Raw genomic sequence first — 19,397 nt, forward strand, 5'->3', positions numbered from 1 at the left:
CCTGGACCAAATGGGGTGTCCAATACATACCCCTGGGATTTGGGACACAGAATGGACCAGTGTCTAATTCCCATTCTAGGAAATCTGGAGGACAAAAAAGGTTAGATTATTGGCCAGTGGGCATCTTAGATGATGGAATACAAAGCAGTTGTGTTATGATTGGGGAATGGCTGCACTCCTCCTGTCCAATGGCCAGACAAAAGAGGCATGAGTATTTCCAATGGACCAGATGGGCCACATGGGAGACTGTGGAATGCTCTGGAGCCATTTAAAGTCCTGCCTAAGAGGACAAACTGGGAGAGGTGATGGGATGCAAATAGCCAGCATCCTTGTTAAGTGGATTGCTAGAGAACCAAGGGTTGAGAGGAGAGAGGCCAACTGTTAGTGATGCACCACCCACGTCACAGGTGCTTCAGCCAGAGCGACCCAGCAGGTAAGCCTCTGCAGGTGCCCCTGAAAGAAAGAGGCAGTTTAGACGTCTGCCAGGCTAGAGAATGTGAAGCTAACTTACAATATTATCAGCTCATAAGCAATCTCCCTGGCCCCTCTCCCCCCTCCCTGTGCTCCAACCCTGGGGAGCAAGAAGCCCCAGCTTTAGGAGGAAGCACAGCCAGGAAAAGACTACGCATCCCCTTCCTCCTGCAGCACTCAGCCCACAGGGGGACTGGCAAGTGGAGAGAGGATCTGATGTTAAATCAATTCAAATTTTTGATTTGTTGAGGACTGGATGTTAATTTCTGATTTAAGACTTTCGCGATTTAAAGTAACAGGAGTATGTCTATTACCTGGCAGTGAGCAGAAATGTCATGGGCTCGGTCCAAGATTTCATCCAGAGGCAGGGGAAGGTAAAGATCTGAATACATTTGCAAGGAGCAATGGAAAACTGAGGCAAAGCTGCATTTTGATCACATCCCATGAGTTGTACTGGCTTAGCATGTTGGCAAATTGCTTATAACTTTATTTCTAGAACCATCACAGACCACTTCATAAGATAAGGCTATTAGCACCTTTATCCTTCCCTTCAATACTCCTCTTTTCCTCCTGACTGCTGCCATCTGCGTTCTACTCCTGAAACGCCAATCTTAAAAACATAGCTTCTAGGAGCCAGCCCGGTGGCGTAGTGATTAAGTTCAGATGCTCTGCTTCGGCGGCCTGGGGTTTGCGGGTTTGAATCCCGGGCGCAGACCTATGCACCGCTTATCAAGCCATGCTGTGGCGACATCTCATGTAGAGGGAGACGGTAGAGGAAGATGGACACAGATGTTAGCCCAGGGCCAAACCTCCTCATCAAAAAGAGGAGGATTGGCAACAGATGTTAGCTCAGGGCTAATCTTCCTCACACACACACACAAAAGAAACATAGCTTCTATAACCATTACTATGTCTTCAATGTTTTATCTATGCTGTAATAAACAGATTTCTGATTTCAGCTAGAAGGGTATATCTTCTAGTATACCAAGGCTCCCATCAAGAAAATCTAGAAAATCCCAATACCAAAAACGTGTTTGAAGGCGTCTGAGGTAGTATGGACTTGAGGGATCAATGTATTGGAGAGAAGGGCATGTCATTGGGATGAGCCCCACTTTCTGCACACAGTTCGATCCCTCAGGGCATTTGCAGTTCTTGGCATGGGAACAGAGGCTGCGAAGTTGGGTAGAAGGTGAATCCTAAGAAGTATCGAAACCAGCAGAGCTTTCAGCAATCTCACAGGGCTGAGGAGATGAACATTGGAGTTTAGGGGCTGCCGAGACAGCCAAGACTTGAGTGGACAAAATCCTCGAAAGTGAAAGGGAGGGCAGAGAAGTCAGCCCAAAACTTGGCCTCAGTTTTTACCTTGGGACATTTACTGATTCTTAAGCTGAACAAGGTGAGAGGTGGATACATTGAGCTGAAAATGGTTGAAAAGCCAAGTGGGAGTTTTTGGCAGCCTCACACCAGATGAGGAGATAAAAATTGGAACCGTGGAGGTGGTGCTCTAGTAAACACCCCAGGCTTTGTTGGAAGGCTAGAACCCGGGAGTGGTGCAACTTTGAGGAAGGTCAAACCTTAAAAAGATTGCAAGGAAGCCTCAAATCTACATGCACTGAGTGTATTGAGGTGATCTACATCCACGTCTGCTGCCTGCCAGAGAATAAGGTAAATCCTCTCTGATGGAAGATAACATCATCCAGGCCCTCTGCAATTTTTCTTTTCTTTTTTTTTTTAAAGATTTTATTTATTTATTCCCCCCCTCCAAAGCCCCAGTAGATAGTTGTATGTCATAGCTGCACATCCTTCTAGTTGCTATATGTGGGACATGTCCTCAGCGTGGCCAGAGAAGTGGTACGTCGGTGCGCGCCCGGGGTCCGAACCCGGGCCGCCAGCAGCGGAGTGCGAGCACTTAACCACTAAGCCACGGGGCCGGCCCTGCAATTTTTCATATACACTGCCCAGCATTCAATAAAAAGTTATTGCTTATGTCGAGAAACAGGACTGAGAGAGAGAATAGATCTGCCAATGACTCAAATGTCAGAATTATTGGACATAGACTTTAAACCAATTATTCTGATTTTCCGTGTTTTCATGAACTAATTTTGGTAAGGTTTATTTTGCTGGAATTTTCCCCAAATTCCCAGCTTTATTGGTATAAAATTGTTCATAATATCCTTTTATTAGGTTTTTTTTTGTGTCTGTGTGTGTGAGGAAGGCTAGCCCTGAGCTAACATCTGTTGCCAATCCTCCTCTTTTTGCTGAGGAAGACCGGCCCTGGGCTAACATCTGTGCCCATCTTCCTTCACTTTATATGGGACGCCGCCACAGCATGGCCTGACAAGCGGTGCAACGGTGCACACCCGGGATCCGAACCTCAGGCCGCCACAGCGGAGATGGCGCACTTAACCGTTATGCCACCAGGCCAGCCCCTATTCGGTGTTTAATGTGGGTGGAGTCTGTAGCTACGTCCTTTCATTCTTTGAGCTGATCATTATGCCTTCTTTCCTTTTTCCTTGATCAGTTTTGCCAAGTATTTCAATTTTCTTAATCTTTCCAAAAACCAACTTTTTGGTTCTCTTCATTTTCTTTGCTATCTATTATGTATTCAGTTTTTGTCTTTATTATTAGCTTTTTTAGATTTATTTCCTGTTCTTTTTCCACTTTCTTGAGACGGGTGCTCATGGCTTTTCAACTTAATTCCTTTCTAATATATAAAGATCATAAACATCACTTTAAGTAATAAAAAATTTTGATATAGATTTTGATATGTTTTATTATCATACAGTTAAAAATGTTTTTTAATTTCCTTTATAATATCTTCTTTGAGTCATGGGTTATTTTGAAGCATATTTCTTAATTTTTGAATAGATGGTAATCTTTCACATATGGTTTGTTATTAATTTCCATCTTAATTTCATTGTGGTCAGAGAATATGATCTGTATGATTTCAATCTTTTGAAATATATTGGGACTTGCTTTAGGGCCAGAAATAGGATCCATCTCTTTAATAAATATGTTGTATATGCCGGATGATTTATTGATTAGACCCACACATACATACAGCATTATCCTTTGTAGTGGGTTTCATTGACATAGTGAGTTTCATCGATAGGCTTTGCTGTGAAGAACTTGTAAGTCTTGGAAGCGTTGTGCAACTCCTCTGTGACTTTGCTTCCTTGTCAGCACAGTGTGGTGGTCTAGCTCCATAATCTCCAATCACCCTTTCAGACTCTATAACGGACTGTATTGTTCTAATTTTTCATGAACCTATTTGTACCCAGAAGGCAAAAGAGTGACTAAAAATTAGTAAATCTACCAATGTTTATAGCAGACTATTCACAATAGCGAAAAATGTGGAAACAATCCAATTGTCCATTGGTGGATGAATGGATAAACAAAATATGCTACATGCATACAATGGAATATTATTCACCCTCTGAAAGGAAGAAAATTCTGACGCATGCTACAACATGGATGAACCTTGAGGACATTAAGTGAAATAAGCCAAACACAAAAGAACAAACAAATACTATATGATTCCACTTACATGAAGTACCTAGAGTAGTTAAATTCATGGAGACAGACAGTAGAGGGGTAGTTGCTGGGGGCTATAGGAGGGAAAATGGGGAGTTAGCGGTTAATGAGTACGGAGTTTCAGTTGGGGAAGATAAAAAAGTTCTGGAGATGGATGGTGGATGGTTGCATAACAATGTAAATGTCCTTAATACTACTGAACAGCACTAAAAATGATTAAAATGGTAAATTTTATGTTATGTATATTTTACTACAATAAAAAAAGAAGAGGGAATATTTAAGTGAAGGACTGGATAATTAGGAGTGGAAAAAAATAAAAATTAGTGATAAGGCTTTTAATAGAGAGTAAATGAATATAGTACTATAACATGTATATTTTCAACATACTTCCGTGATCTAGATTTTTCACATCCAACAATCCTAATACCTTATTAAATACACTATCATGAGGAGGTAGTGGTCACGGAGAAGGTTTTGGGGGTCAAGAAAGCTTCCTCAAAATGCAAATCAAAACAACACTAAGATATCACCTCACGCCCATTAAAATGGCTATAATCACCAAGACAAAAAACAACAAATGTTGGAGAGGATGTGGAGAAACAGGAACCCTCATACACAGCTGGTGGGAATGCAAACTGGTGCAGCCTCTATGGAAAAAAGGTATGGAGATTCCTCAAAGAATTAAAAATAGAGATGCCCTATGATCCAGCCATCCCACTACTGGGAATCTATCCAACGAACCTGAAATCAACAATCCAAAGAGGCTTATGCATCCCTACGTTCATTGCAACATTATTCACCATAGCCAAGAAGTGGAAGCAACCTAAGTGTCCCTCGACTGATGATTGGATCAAGAAGATGTGGTATATATATACAATGGAATACTACTCAGCCATAAAAAAAGACAAAATTGTCCCATTTGCAACAACATGGATGGGCCTGGAGGGTATGATCACTTCTATGTTAAGCGAAATAAACCAGAAAGAGAAAGACAAACACTATGATCTCACTCATATGTGGCATATAAACCAACACATGGACAGAGAAAACTGTATTGTGGTTACCAGGGGCAATGGGGGTAGGGGGTGGGCACAAGGGGTGAAGGGAGACATACTTATGGTGATGGACAAACAAAAATGTACAACCCAAAATTTCATAATGTTATAAACTATTAAAACATCAATAAAAAAATAAAAATTAAAAAGAAAAAAAAAGAAAGCTTCCTCAAATCACCCTGCTACATGGGGGAGGAAGGCTAACAATTAAGGGAAACCTACCCCCTTCCCCAGGAACTCTATCTTGAGAGGAGGTTGTTAACAATCCCTATTCACGGATGAGGCCAGCAGAGGTTGGTGTTGCTCAAGGGCACATGACATGTAAGCTCTGAAAGGGAAAGATATACTCTACTTAATTTTTACTTTTAGTGTTTGGTATATGGAAGGTGCTTGGTGAATAATTATTAAGTGAATAAAGAAATACAATATGAACCCAGATGAATCTAACTTCAAATTCCGTGCTCCTTCGAGAATCTACACTGTCATTGTTAGGTGCCATACAACTGAATTTGGGGCTGGACATTTGCCTCTATACTGAGTTAGAATTCCTTTTTTTTCAATTTTTATTGAGGTCACATTGGTTTATAACATTGTGTAAATTTCAGGTGTACATCACTATATTTCGGCTTTTGTATAGACTGCATCGTGTTCACCACCAGAAGTCTGGTTTCTATCTGTCATTGTACACACGTGCCTTTTTACCCCTTTTGCACTCCCCTCGCCCACCTTCTACTCCAGTAACCGCTAATCTGTTCTCCATATCCACGTGTTCGCTTGTTTGTCTTCTACATATGAGTGAAATTATCTGGTATTTGTTTTTCTCTATCTGACTTATTTTGCTTAGCATAATACCCTCAAGGTCCATCCATGTTGTTGCAAATGGCATGATTTCATCTTTTTTTATGGCTGAGTAGTGTTCTATGGTATGTGTACATACCACATCTTCTTTATCTATTCGTCAGTTGATGGGCACTTGGGTTGCTTCCACGTCTTGCTTGCTGTGGGTGCGCGGAGGTGTACATATCTTTTCAAATTAGTGTTTTCGTGTTCTTTGGATAAATACCCAGAAGTGGAATAGCTGGATCATATAGTGTTTCTATTTTTAATTTTTTGAGGAATCTCCATCCTCTTTTCCATAGTGGCTGCACCAGTTTGCATTCCCACCAGCAGTGTATGAGGGTTCCCTTTCTGAGTTGGAATTCTTTATGCCAAGTCCTGGTTGAAGCCTCACAGAGAGACTCTTAGGTTATCTTAGATTTCATTCTCTGAGAGAACCAGAATGCCGACAAGACCCCAGGACTTCTAATTTTCTGTATTTCCCACTCCATTTCCTCTTGTTTTACCCCTTCCTTTTTTCGATGAGAATTTTGTTTTAATTCCAAAGTTTTGGGAGCAAAAATCACTTAATCTGTGAAACATCAAATCTTTTGGGAAATAGCTGGGTGATTAATGCCACCTCTCCTCTCCACCTCCCGCCCCCCATGCAGCAAATAACTGAAGGTGTAGGAGTTTGGGAACAGGTTTAGGCCACGAATATGTTGTTTTAGAAATTTAGGTTTGGTGTCTCTCTTATTTTGGATTTTTTACAGCTGAAATGAAAGGCACACTGTTTCTTTAGGTCTTAAATCCTTTCAAAGTATAATGAAATGATCACTTTAATATTCCTGTGAACAAAGCCGTCGTTTAAAAAACACTTGGATTTTATACCACATACAGCATATTTCCAAAATTTCATTTTCTTTTTTGGCAAGTTTATTAGCAAGTTCTCTCTCTCTCTTCTCTTTCTCTCTCTCTCTTTTTTTCTATTGACCCTTGCCAAATCCCTACTTCCATTCTTATCTCTTACAAGAGTTCATTTAAATCTAATCTGAATGAATTAAAAAAGGTATCTGCAAAGAAGAAAAACTAATTTTAGGAAAAGTTTAAACCATAAAACAACAATTTCATTGTATTCAAGTATTCAATCCATATATATTTTATGTGCATATATATGTATGTTCCATAAATAATTATTAACATTATAACACTCAGGTCAGAAGCCTGAGTGATACAAGCTAAACCATCCTTTTATTATACTATCTCTGTGAAGGGTCATCCTTTTCTTTTAAACAAGAACCCCAGCTCCTTTTCTTCTAAATACTGCCAATAATATCTCACTCTGGCATTTGCAGTATCACTCCTGAGGTCACCTCATGCTGCTGCACAGGTTGTGCACTGAACAACCCTAGAAGAGACCTTTTACTTAACATATAATGTGAATGGTCCCCTCCTGCAATCGAGCAGGTACAATCTATATGAACGTGTGCAGTGGTCCTGTTACTCTGTTCTCCCCTCCCCTCTCTCCTCCACTCTCCATCCTTTTAGTTTTCTCCCAGAGTCTAGAATCATTTTTCTTTTGTTTACACTGAATTCCATTCAATTTCTTCAGGCTCCGGGATCAGTGGATTCTATATAACTTCTCTCCACCACTGTGTGTCTTGGGACAATTAAGGGACTGTTGCTACAGCCAAGTAGAGCAAGAAGGAGGCAGCAGTAGAGCTTAACGGGAGAGACTGCGCTTAGGAATCAGATAGACCATCTCCGTCTCTTACGCAGGGTGGAATTGAGCAAGTTAGTTAACCTTTCTATCTGGAAAATGGGGACAATTCTAGTACCTGCCTCACACTCTGTTGAAAAGATTAAATGAAATAATGCTTAGAATAGTCACTGATGGAAGTGTTGGGAGCATACAGAAAGCCATGGTTATGCATAATAAACTATCTGGTATACAAACAAAAAACAAACACAAGAAAACTAAGGCTATATGCATCCCACTATTTCTCCTCACTTATCCTCCCTCTAACCCACCTATTAAACTAAAGCTAAACTGGTGAGATTGAACTGTTCTCTATTGACTTCAAAGCTGCTCCTAGGTTTTATTTCAACCTGGCTTCATCGCTATGAAATTAGGTGGGCGTGGGAGGTGTGAAGTTGTGAGGGGAAAGAGTCCTTTCTAGTGTGATTTTTTCTGGACTCCAATACCCTTGGGACCACCAGGCATCAGATCTCCAGAGTTTCATTTTTGTGGCTATCCAAGGAAAAAGAGTTCGTTGGGAGACCTTAGGCAACAGTTCGCATCTGGGGCCCTTCCTTCGAGGACGCACGGAAGGAAGCACCAAAGTGAGAGTTTGAAGACCCAGAGCAGGACACATGTTCAGAAGCTGGAAGTTGTGGAGTTGTGTAGTGGCTACAAACTGGGTCCTAGGGCAGTGTCTGGGCATCTAGGTGGTGAGTCAAGTTGCTAATGAGCATTGACATTGGACGTGTCTTCTCTTGGTCTGTCTCAAATGTTCAGGAGAGTAAGAAGAAACTCCAAAAATGATTGCCCCAACATTTGACCCCCCAACAAAGAAGCCGTAGGCTCACTGGGGAGCCTGGAGGCATTATTAACAGATTTATATTCTCCCGAGAAGCTACACTTAAGAGCTGAGAAATGTCACCAAGATTTTAAGTTTTCCCAGGTGCAATTAGAGATTTTAGGACACGGACCTCATGGTGGTTGCAGAAAAATTTTAAATACTCTGCAAGAGCCTTCCTTACAATATTTTTCAGACAATAGTTACAAAATTAATACATATTTCCCACTAAATATTTAAGAAGTACAGAAATTCACGATAACAGTTTCTAGTTGAACTTTTGTGCTCTTCTTTTTACTGATGTTGGGGGCTGGCTGGGGGTGGTGAAATAGACCCAGGTCATTTGGAACCCTAGCCCTGAGGCTACTGAGGCAGAACACGCCCTGGGGAGGAAGTTGGTCTGTGAGGCGGTCTTGTCAGAGGCAGGTGAGTTCTGGAGGGGTCGGGGCAGAAAGAGGCCTTGTTCTGCTCTGAGTCTGCTCTCGTATTCTCCACAAAATCTCTTTGCACAACTACAGGTCACAGTGACTATGTTAGTTTCCTGTGGCTGCCATATCAAAGTCCCATAAACTGTGTTGTTCAAAGAGCAGAAAGGTAGCGTTTCACAGCTCTGGAGGCTAAACGTCTGAAATCTAGGTGTCAGCAGGGCCATGCTCCCTTTGAAATCTGTGGGGAAGACTCCATCCTTGCCTCTTCCTAGTTTCTGGTGGTTGCCAGCAATTGTTGGTGTTCTTGGCTTGTAGATGTCTCACTCCACTCTATCCCTACTTCTTTGCATGGACTTTTCTCTGTGTGTGTCTCTGTCTCCATATTTCCCTGTTTTTGTAAGACATCATCGAGGGTGTCCTACAAGGGTGAGCCTAATCCAGTATGACCTCACCTTACTTTGATTAGATCTGCAAAGACTCTATTTCTAAATAGGGTCATGTTCATGGGGACTGGGGGTTGGGACTTCAACATGTCTTTTGGGAGACACAATTCCATCCATAATAGGGACATTGGTATTCTGAGTCCACACAGGGAGTCCAAACAAAGAGGGCAAACTTCTCTCCAAAATGCAGCGCGAGCAGCAATTGCCCTCACGGCCACTCTTAAACTCATGGCCTTGTGACTTAAAGTCCACCCTCAACTCTCATCCCAGGCTAACAACGACCTAATTATTTCGGTTTCACCTCTTCTTCTTCAATATTTTGGATCTCTTCTGTCTCCCTTCCACATAAACGGACAGTCAGTAGCTATTTAATTCTCCCTAGATTGTCTTTTAATTTCAACACAGTAGTCTCTCTTCAGAATCTTTATTAATTTGGCTCTTCCCATGGTTCACAGAAAGCTATCAATAAAGCAATAAATTAAAATCGTTACTTAAGCCCTAACATTTTCCTTTAAAATGTCCTGAGCAGAAACCAGTCCTTGGTGGGTGGTATAATTTTTGCAGTATTGAGAAGATACAGTTCGGTCCATGATTGCTTCCTCCACGTTCTCCCATTTCCTTGATATCTGAAATTCATTTAAGAGGTAATAAATCTTATTTTGCAATTAGAGAAAAGACATCGCCCCCTGGGAAGGGTGGCACATTGATTTGAGTTTATTCTGAGTGTCAACGATGGATATGAGATGCTCTCCTGAGAATGGGGTTAATGGGGTAAGGCACGAATACTGCAGCACTGGACTCGGAAACGAGAGAAAAAGGTCATGGAAAGCATAGAACCATAACATGAAATATAAAATTTCCCTATTGAAGAATTTGCCCTGCTCCATTATTATTTACTCACTTACTTTAAATTCTCCACATTGTGAAAGGAATTCAAGTTTGCTTATAAAGTTGCACACAATTTAGCAAGATCGACTGACTGAAAATTAGTAAGAACAATGAGGCAAATGGAAAAAGGGGGGAGGACAGTAAGGCAGAGCAAGGAGCGATGTTGGTACACAATGCACACGCCATGCCCCCTGCTTCTACTCACTTGATAGAGCTGGGCTCCAAACCTGGCTCACTGTTCTGACAGCCACTGTGAAAAAGAAACATATGCCCACTAATAAGATTTGCAGAACTAGAATCTCAGAGGGTGGGCCCAAATATCTTAAAATAGCTCTTCATGTTATTCTGATGTGTGTTCCTCATTCAGACCTAAGTTCTAGAGGCTTAAACTTTCTCTCACTCTCTCCTATCCTCTCTCATCAGTGTCTTGCCTGCCAGTCATTTCCCCATTGGTGTTGAAGCAATATCATGATATATATTCTAGATAAAGTACAGGAAATGCATTTTGCAGTAGAATAAAATGTTATAGGAAATTGCTTTCTTTGATAGCCATCAGGTGACTGAAGTAATATAAATGAAAAAAAAGTTTTGAGAATGCAGGAGAGAATAATATTATTTCCCCCTATTTCTAAGAGTTAAATAAACTTAAAAAGTTTCAAATATATATAATTGAGAGGTCCCTGAATTTTAATAGTCAAGTAATGAAGTAATTCTGTAATATTGCCAAGTTCTCAGCTCTTAGGGAAAAAGAGTTTGACTTGTTAACTATTTAGGACAAAGCTTGGTGAAGTCATTTCAATTTTTGTTGATTGAGGAATGCTAATTTGGTGACTTGTATTTCATAATTCCTTAGTGAACCTTGCTGTTTCCTTCCCTAGACTATATGCACTTGCTGGTGCGTTCTTAATGTAACATTTTTAAAGAAAATGAGATAAGAGCATATATATTCTTTCTCCCTGTGTGTGTGCCTGCGCATAGCGTTTCTGAGTGTGTCTGAACGTGAGGTATGCATTGATTTTTATACATTGATTCATATTAATAGGAAAATGTTTGAATTTATAGTAAATGCTTTGGCTACTGTCTCTGATGTTACTGTAGCTCAAAATCACAAAAGGTCATGTCAGACATTTATGTAAAATTTACTAGCACTGTTTAGAAAGGCACCTTGCTTATTATTGCTTTGTTCATGAGCTTTATAGGAAATCCTGTCCTTCCATCATTTCCTTCCATATTTCAACTGTTTCTCATTATAAATAAAAACATTTATTGCTAACGGCCCCTGAGCCACATGGGGAGGGGCATGGACTTCCGTTAAGTCTCGTCTGCTCTTTGGAGCGGTAAGCTTACTCAATCTTGAGTATGGTAAGTGTGGGCTGAATTTCACATTCATTGTATTGCCACGTCCAGACTGTAAGGCATCATCAATGGACACTCTTCCAAAGAAAAGGCTTTATACACTGAGTCAAAAAAGTATTCAGCCACCCATTGTCCGTCTGCCTCCTTCCTAGTTACCAAATCTAATTCTATCTCTGATATAATGAAGCCCATTTTTACAGAAATTTTTTTAGTTCTTTGGTCTTGGCCACAGAAGCGAGATGACGAAGGGAACGTCATTGTTTGGAAAGAGTCACAACAAGACGCACACGTTGTGCCGCCGCTGTGGCTCTAAGGCCTACCACCTTCAGAAGTCGACCTGTGGCAAATGTGGCTACCCTGCCAAGAGGAAGAGACAGTATCACTGGAGTGCCAAGGCTAAAAGGCGAAATACCACCGGGACCGGTCGAATGAGGCACCTAAAAATTGTGTACCGCAGATTCAGGCATGGATTCCGTGAAGGAACAACACCTGAACCCAAGAGGGCAGCTGTTGCAGCATCCAGTTCGTCTTAAGGATTTCGATGATTAGTCATGCAATAAATGTTCTGGTTTTAAAAAGAAAAAAAAAAAAAAAAAGAAATTTTTTTACATAGACCTTTAATAAAGGCCTCACTTATAACATTTAAGAAAATCTTCCCACCTGTCGTCAGAATTATCTTTTTTTTTTTTTTGTGAGGAAGATCAGCCCTGAGCTAACATCCGTGCCAATCCTCCTCTTTTTGCTGAAGAAGACTGGCCCTGAGCTAACATCCGTGACGATCTTCTTCCACTTTATGTGGGACGCTGCCACCGCATGGCCTGACAAGCAGTGCATTGGTGCACCTGGGATCCAAACCTGGGCCGCCAGCAGCAGAGCACGTGCACTTGACCGCTATGCCCCGGGTCGCCCCCGAATTATCTTTATCCCCACTCCACATCAGCACCCTGTAAATGTTGCCGTACTTTACACTTGGCCATCTCATGGACCTGCTCCACATGTAAGACCCTGAACTCTAATTCCTCTCTAGGACCACCACTTACAAAACTCAAGTGCCATGAGACAGGACTGGATGGGCTATGCTGTGGAATCAAATTAACTCTGAAATCTGGGGACTTTGATGTGACAAAAGTTTATTTCTCACTCATGGCATACTTGGATGCTGGTCCCACAACTCTCTTTCAAGTGATGAGTCAGGGACATATATATTCTATACAGATGAAAGATTTCAAGGTGTTTCACATCCATCCTTCTATAAACAATTCTGCATTTTCTGGGAGGGGAAAGGACCAATAGGAGAGGAAGAAGACAAGGGAAGCCGGATGTTTCTGGGTAATTGTTTGAAACCACAGGTGGCAATCCTTCAAGAGGTTGGGAATGGTTTATTCCAGAGAAGTTCTATTCTGTGAAGCACCTTCGAAATAAACAAACAAATCCGAGGAATAAACTTACATTTATTTTATTTACCTCAGGCTTAGAGCTGTGTTAATAATATTCAAACACAAATTGGAACATGGATTGCATCTTGTTGGATAATAAACTAATAATAATAAATCATTTTAAAGTCCCAAAGCACCTTCCAGCTTCAATTTTTACCCTCACAACAACCCTGTGAAGTAAGTAGCAGGCATTTTTTAATCTTTGTTTTACAGATGAGGAAACTGAGGCTCGGAGAGGTAAAGTGAGTTACTTAACGTTAACAGTTTCTAAGTGAAAATATTAGGATTAGAGTAACGTCTTTGTTTTGACAATTCCATCTTTTCCCACTGCATTCATTTCACTTGACATAGATTCACTACTGAGGCAGAGAGAGACCTTGGGAAATGGCGTATATTCTTTTGTTATCACATAAAGGAAACCAGAGGGATATCAAGGCATATACCCTGCAATTGTTCCATCAGAATTAGGCCCTCCAGGTATGGGATGGAAGTGAGAAGGTGATTCATCCTGTCTTTGCCATTCATGTTCAGGTAGCTATGGATCCCAAATCCTCATTGTCCCATTATACTTGCCAAATCATGTCATTTTCTTTCATCTCTTTCATCTAATAGAGAAAGAGACGATTTTTTGTGATATTGAAACGTCCTTCCATGAACATGGTCTGCCTTTCTATTTTCAGTCTTTCTTTTAATCTCTTGCAGTGTTTTAAGATTTTCTTCATATAGGTCTTGCACATTTCGTCTTGAATTCCTACGTATTTTATTTTTGTTTGTTATTTTAACGGAACCATTTATTCCATTATAGCTTCTAAGTGGTTGTTGTTTGTATATATAAAGACTATTGATTTCTGCATATTAATTTTTATATCTAGTCAACCTATTGCCTTCTCTTACTTTAAATAGCCTTAGAGTTGATTCACCCAGGTTTTATGGGTCAAGAATCATATAATTGTCAAATAATGATAATTTTATATCTGCCTTTCAATTTTTTATAACTATTATGTTTTCCTCTTGTCTAATTGTACTGTCTGGTACCTCCAGGATTGTGTTAAATAATAATGGCAGTAAAGGACACCCTTGTCATTTTCCTGTTTTTAATGGAAATGCTTTTAGTGTTTTCCTATTTAGGTTAATCTTGGCTTTGGGGTTGAGCTAGACATAGTGTCATGTTGAGGAAGCATCCATCTAGTCACATTTATTTTCTACCTTATTTTAGTTATGTTTTTCGATCAGATGACACATGTCAGTACATGAACTCATCAGGTCACGATGTGCTGTAAGTGTAAAATACACATCGGACTTTGAAGACTTAGTGTGAAAAAAAGAATGTAAAACATCTCAATAATTTTTATATTGATTTCCTGTTAAAATACTAATATATTGGATGTCTGGATTAAATAAAATATATTATTAAAATTAATTCTACCTTTTTCTTTCTACTTTTTCCAACACAGCTACTAGAACATTGTAAATTACATATGGCAGCTTCCATTGTGGCTTACATTACATTTCATGTATGTTTCCAATATGATATATATTTGCCAGTGCTGGTCTAGAGTATCTGCCAACTATTCTCTGTACACTCAGGAAGAAAAGGCCACCATGAGCAGACCTTTTTGTCCTTCCGTCTTGGATTGGTCCCCTTAGTGGTGCCCCGGTAACGCTGTAGTTGCACTGTGTAACTAGATACCTTCTCAGAGCTTGGTAAACTGGTCTCTCCTCTTGGTGTGTAGAGCTCTGGGGAGGGATTGGGCTTATTTCATAAAGAGCTCAGACACCCCTGACCCCCTAGCCTGCTCCCTAAAATTTAAAATTAAGAGGAAATGTGTAGATGAATCAGTGTGAGGGAAGGGCAAGACGGTGCCTGAAATAAAATTATTTTGAGGAAAGTGATCATCTGCGTTGGTGATCCATTCTCAACCCAGAACCTAGGGGTTCAGGGAGAGAGCTGGTGTTTATTACAGAGAGTGGATAACAGAGTCCTCTAGATTCCCTTATTTTGGCACGGTGATTCCGTTTTGTTTATTTCTTTAGTTACTATTATTTTTATTGAGGTAACATTGGTTTATAACATTATATAAATTTCAGGTGTACATCATTATATTTCGATTTCTGTGTAGATTACATCATGTTCACCACCCAAAGACTAATTACCATCCATCACCACACACAGGTGCCTAATCAACCCATTTGCCCTCCTCCCTCCTCTCTTCCCCTTTGGTAACTACCAATCCAATCTCTGTCTCTATGTGTTTGTTGTTGTTGTTGTTTTTATCTTCTGTTTATGAGTGAGATCATACAGTATTTGATTTTCTCCCTCTGACTTATTTTGCTTAGCATAATACCCTCAAGATCCATCCATGTTGTCACAAATGGCTGGATTTCATCATTTCTTATGGCTGAGTGGTATTCCATTGTGTATATATACCACATCTTCTTTATCCATTTGTCCATTGATGGGCACCTAAGTCGCATCCAAGTCTTAGCTATTGTGAATAATGCTGCAATGAACATAGGGGTACATGTATCTTTATGCATTCATGTTTTCATGTTCTTTGGATACCCAGCAGTGGAATAGCTGGATTGTATGGTAGTTCTATTCTTAATTTTTTGAGGAATCTCCATACTGTTTTCCACAGTCGGTGATTCTGCTTTAGGATATAATGTCTGAGTGTGGGAGTTATGGTTAAAAATAAAATGAGTTGGGGCTGGCCCAGTGGCGTAACAGTTAAGTTCACTCGCTCCGCTGCGGTGGCCTGGGGTTCACAGGTTCGGAAGCCCGGGCGCGCACTGATGCACCGCTTGTCAAGCCATGCTGTGGCGGTGTCCCATATAAAACAGAGGTAGATGGGCATGGATGTTAGCCCAGGGCCAATCTTCCTCAGCAAAAAGAGGAGGATTGGCATGGATGTTAGCTCAGGGCTGGTCTTCCTCACAAAACAAAATTAAATAAGTAACAAATAAAATAAAATGAGGTGTTGGCCCTCAGTTTAGGGCACAACTGAGCCTGGGGAGGTACCTGGACCAGTGCAAGTACCTCAGGGCCAGCGTAAGTCCATGAAGCCTGAGAGGCACCCTGCACGCCCCCTTCAGGAGCTCATCCCAGTTGCCAGTGAGGCTGTATTTCTATTAAAAAGTCAGTCACACCTGTCACAGACGTAGTGTAGTCAAGATACTGCAAACAGGTGTGGCTTAGAAAACAGGTGTCGCTGACAAGACCGGTACAGCTGCCTCCCTAAAAGCAGCAGAAGAATAGTTGCAGACATTGCCAAAGGCATTTTAAGAAAAGGTGGTTTTCTAATCCTGTTCCGCAGGCTCATCATCATCGTCATGATCATCGTCAGCAGCGTACTGTACACGTGGCTGTGGGGAGGAGGGGGGTTGGAGGAGTAATTTATCTACTCTCTAAAGCAGCTGCAACAGAAGTTCTGATTCTGGATAAAATTCTAAATTAGGCAAAAAAATTGTTTTGTTTGGGGGACCCTCTCACTTTCCTCTTGTTAGTCCTGCAGTACATTCCCCTTTTAAGCCAATTGTCTCTCTTGTTCTCCTCTCCCTAAAGAATGTATTCATGCATTTATTCATTCGTCCAACAGACCTTTATTGAATACCTTCGATGCCATCATCAAGAATCCAAAAACGAATAAGATACAGTCCTTGCGCTCTGGGGTGGTCTAATGAAGTGAGAAGATTGTGAGAGTAAGGAAAAAAATCATAAGAGAGAAATCTTTGCCAAAAGCATTACATCCTTGAGGGGTTAGGGCACCGATATCCTGGATAACAGCTCAAGGTGGTAATTAATTTCCCTACAGAGACATCCAATTGGCCAGAACATAAGGGCTTAGGATGTTACTGAACTCTGGAGTATTTGCACTACTAGACTCTGAAAAGAAAGGAGGGAAAATAATATGTACGGAGCTCTTATTATCTTACCACTTTCACATACATTATTCCCATTTAACAGATGTGGGAATAGGAGTTCACAAAAGAAGTGACTTCCTTAAGGTCCACAGTGCTCAGAAGAGGGTCTGGCTTCTGATACACTTCATCATTCAATGGGGGCTGCAGAAAGCAAGTTGGAGCCAGTGCCTTTCATTATGGTTCTCTGCCCAAGTCAGCCAGCTGTAGTTCTCAGTCAGATCCCACACTTCCCAGAGGTCTTCCAAAAGCTCCTTCAGGGAGTGGACATGCCTTGTTTTAATTTTGTACCCCCTTTTGTGCTTGACATAATGGCATTCATGTGACAGGTCTATGAGAAATTAACAAGTGGGCTTTGTTTTGACAAAAGATGGGAATCATTGAATATCAAAATTTAAAACTTCTTCAAAAAACTTTTGGCAAACTCTAGACATGATATTCTTCTAGAATGTTGCCTGGCTGCTTTAAAGAGTTGAAAATTGGCATTTCATGACTAAGACAAGTTTTCTCATGAACTCCACCCTGAACGCACTGTTGACTCTGACAGGAAGCGCTGTTGTGATCACAAAGCAATACAGGATTCACAGCAAAGCCTGCCTTGGCTCCTCAGCGGCCGCTGCCTCCCCGGTCATGTGTTTTGAGATGTATGAGCTTTAGGGGAGTTTCCAGTCTTGTTTTGATGCCTCTTCTCTGAATCTCCCTCCTGTCCAGGCTCTCCTCCCCGAAAATGTCACGTTTTCCATGTAGTTCAAAACAAAACAAGACCAAAAAGTGACAACAGGACAACACATCTCCAAACCAGAAATTCTTAACTAGCCCACAGTGATCACTTTAAAATCAAACACACATGCATGCACACCCCTCACAGCGTTCCCTTCATTTCTTTGGACACTTTGAAGCTCAAAGCTACCAACATAAATTCCAGAAGTTTCCTTTGGCAGGCAGACACCAAACATATATTTTCCAGCCCTCATAGAAAAAAAATGAGAAACACTATTTTCCTTTTCTCTGCTCAGAGTTCCTGGGGTTATTTTTTTGGTTTCCACCAGTGAATGGTGCAAAGTTTTTCCCCTGCCCTGGTCCCTGGCTCCCGGCCAGGCTTCCATCTCGTGTCTCACAGTGGCCAGCGTCTTTGGCCACTACCATGGTGTCCCCTGTTTATGGGCTGTGGAGGTGGTGCTTTGCAGAATGTGATTCAAATTCTTCTTTCCCAAAATACTGTCCTCTCTTTCAATCTGTTCCAAAGTTTGAAGCTTTTAATTTCTTTTCTGGTTAGTGACTCAGCTGAGGAAAGAAGACCACCATGGGTGGGAGTATAGGTCTTCATTCACACACACTATTTTATCAGCTCAGTTGACTGGCAAGTTGGTAAATATGGAAAGCCATATCCTGAGGTGTCAAGAGATAATGGACAGCAGCGAAAGAAACAACAAACTTCAGGTGACTTCAGGCACCTGAAATTGAATCAAAGAAAAAGAAGGCGCTAGAGGAAGAGGGAGACGTCTGGGATTGAGAGGATGAAGGTTATATCTTGTGTTAATTTGACCTCTCCTATTTTGTGGCATAAACTAGAGTTTTTGGTTCTGTAAATGGAGATGAGAAAAATTATAAAGGGAAAATAAAAACTTAGAAACTGTAAAGCAGTGTCAAAAACAATTTGACTAAAAATTTTATGAGAAGACAGTAAGTCTGTGTTGGTTCACAATAAGTATCCACAAACAGATGATCCTTCCAAGAATGTAACTCAACTTGCTTAATTATTTCCAGATATAATGTCTCTTTAGAAAACGACAAGCCTCAGAGTGAGGCAAAGCCACTATTATTGACATTTTACAGGTGGGGAAGCAGGCTGACAGAGGTCAAGTGACATGTGCAGTCACACGGCTGGTTAGTGACAGGGCTGTGACTTGAACACAGAGGTTCCAGTTCATTTCTCACACATTGCACTGGGCTGCCTCCTGTGCCTGAGTGGGGCTTTTGGCAACAACCTAGAGCAGATCTCTTCTTTCATATTCTACTGGGGTGAATATATCATAGTCACTTAGGAGGAAAATGAAACAGTATGAGAATGTTTGGATACTAATGCCTTGTGAAATATATATGGATTTTGGGGAGGGAATTGATAACATCAGATTAATTCTCCTTTCTTTTAAAGTGAGATTAAGAAAACACTGGAAGAATAACCGGTTCTGCAAATCTCAGCAGCTCTGACCTCAAGAGGCGAGGTCTCAAGGTTGAAAATTCCAAGTTGTGGTCAAACAACACAGTTTCCTGATTTTTGCCCTCTGAGCAGACCAACCTGGCACCTGATGCCAAAGACTCTCCTTTGAAATTTCAAAGAGTGAAATTCCCCTTTCAAACTACAGGAATATGTAGGGGAATTTATTAATAGAGAACTTCCTGTGGTTTTTATATTGAGGCTGGATCTCTTGCAATATACGGTAACTTATTAACCAAAACTTTGAGCTATGAC

General features: G+C 40.9%; 1 protein-coding gene across 1 annotated transcript; it reads left to right on the forward strand.

Annotated features, from left to right (window-relative positions):
• Positions 1–11,793: 11,793 nt before the first annotated feature.
• Positions 11,794–12,161, forward strand: LOC101407821 (large ribosomal subunit protein eL37-like). The gene has a single exon (XM_087424950.1). The coding sequence runs from the start codon at positions 11,810–11,812 to the stop codon at positions 12,101–12,103; it is 294 nt and encodes a 97-aa protein (XP_087281076.1). The 5' UTR covers positions 11,794–11,809; the 3' UTR covers positions 12,104–12,161.
• Positions 12,162–19,397: the final 7,236 nt, after the last annotated feature.

This window comes from Ceratotherium simum, chromosome 38 (assembly GCF_057802395.1).
Source record: "Ceratotherium simum simum isolate JZ-2026a chromosome 38, ASM5780239v1, whole genome shotgun sequence".
Lineage (NCBI taxonomy): Eukaryota > Metazoa > Chordata > Mammalia > Perissodactyla > Rhinocerotidae > Ceratotherium > Ceratotherium simum.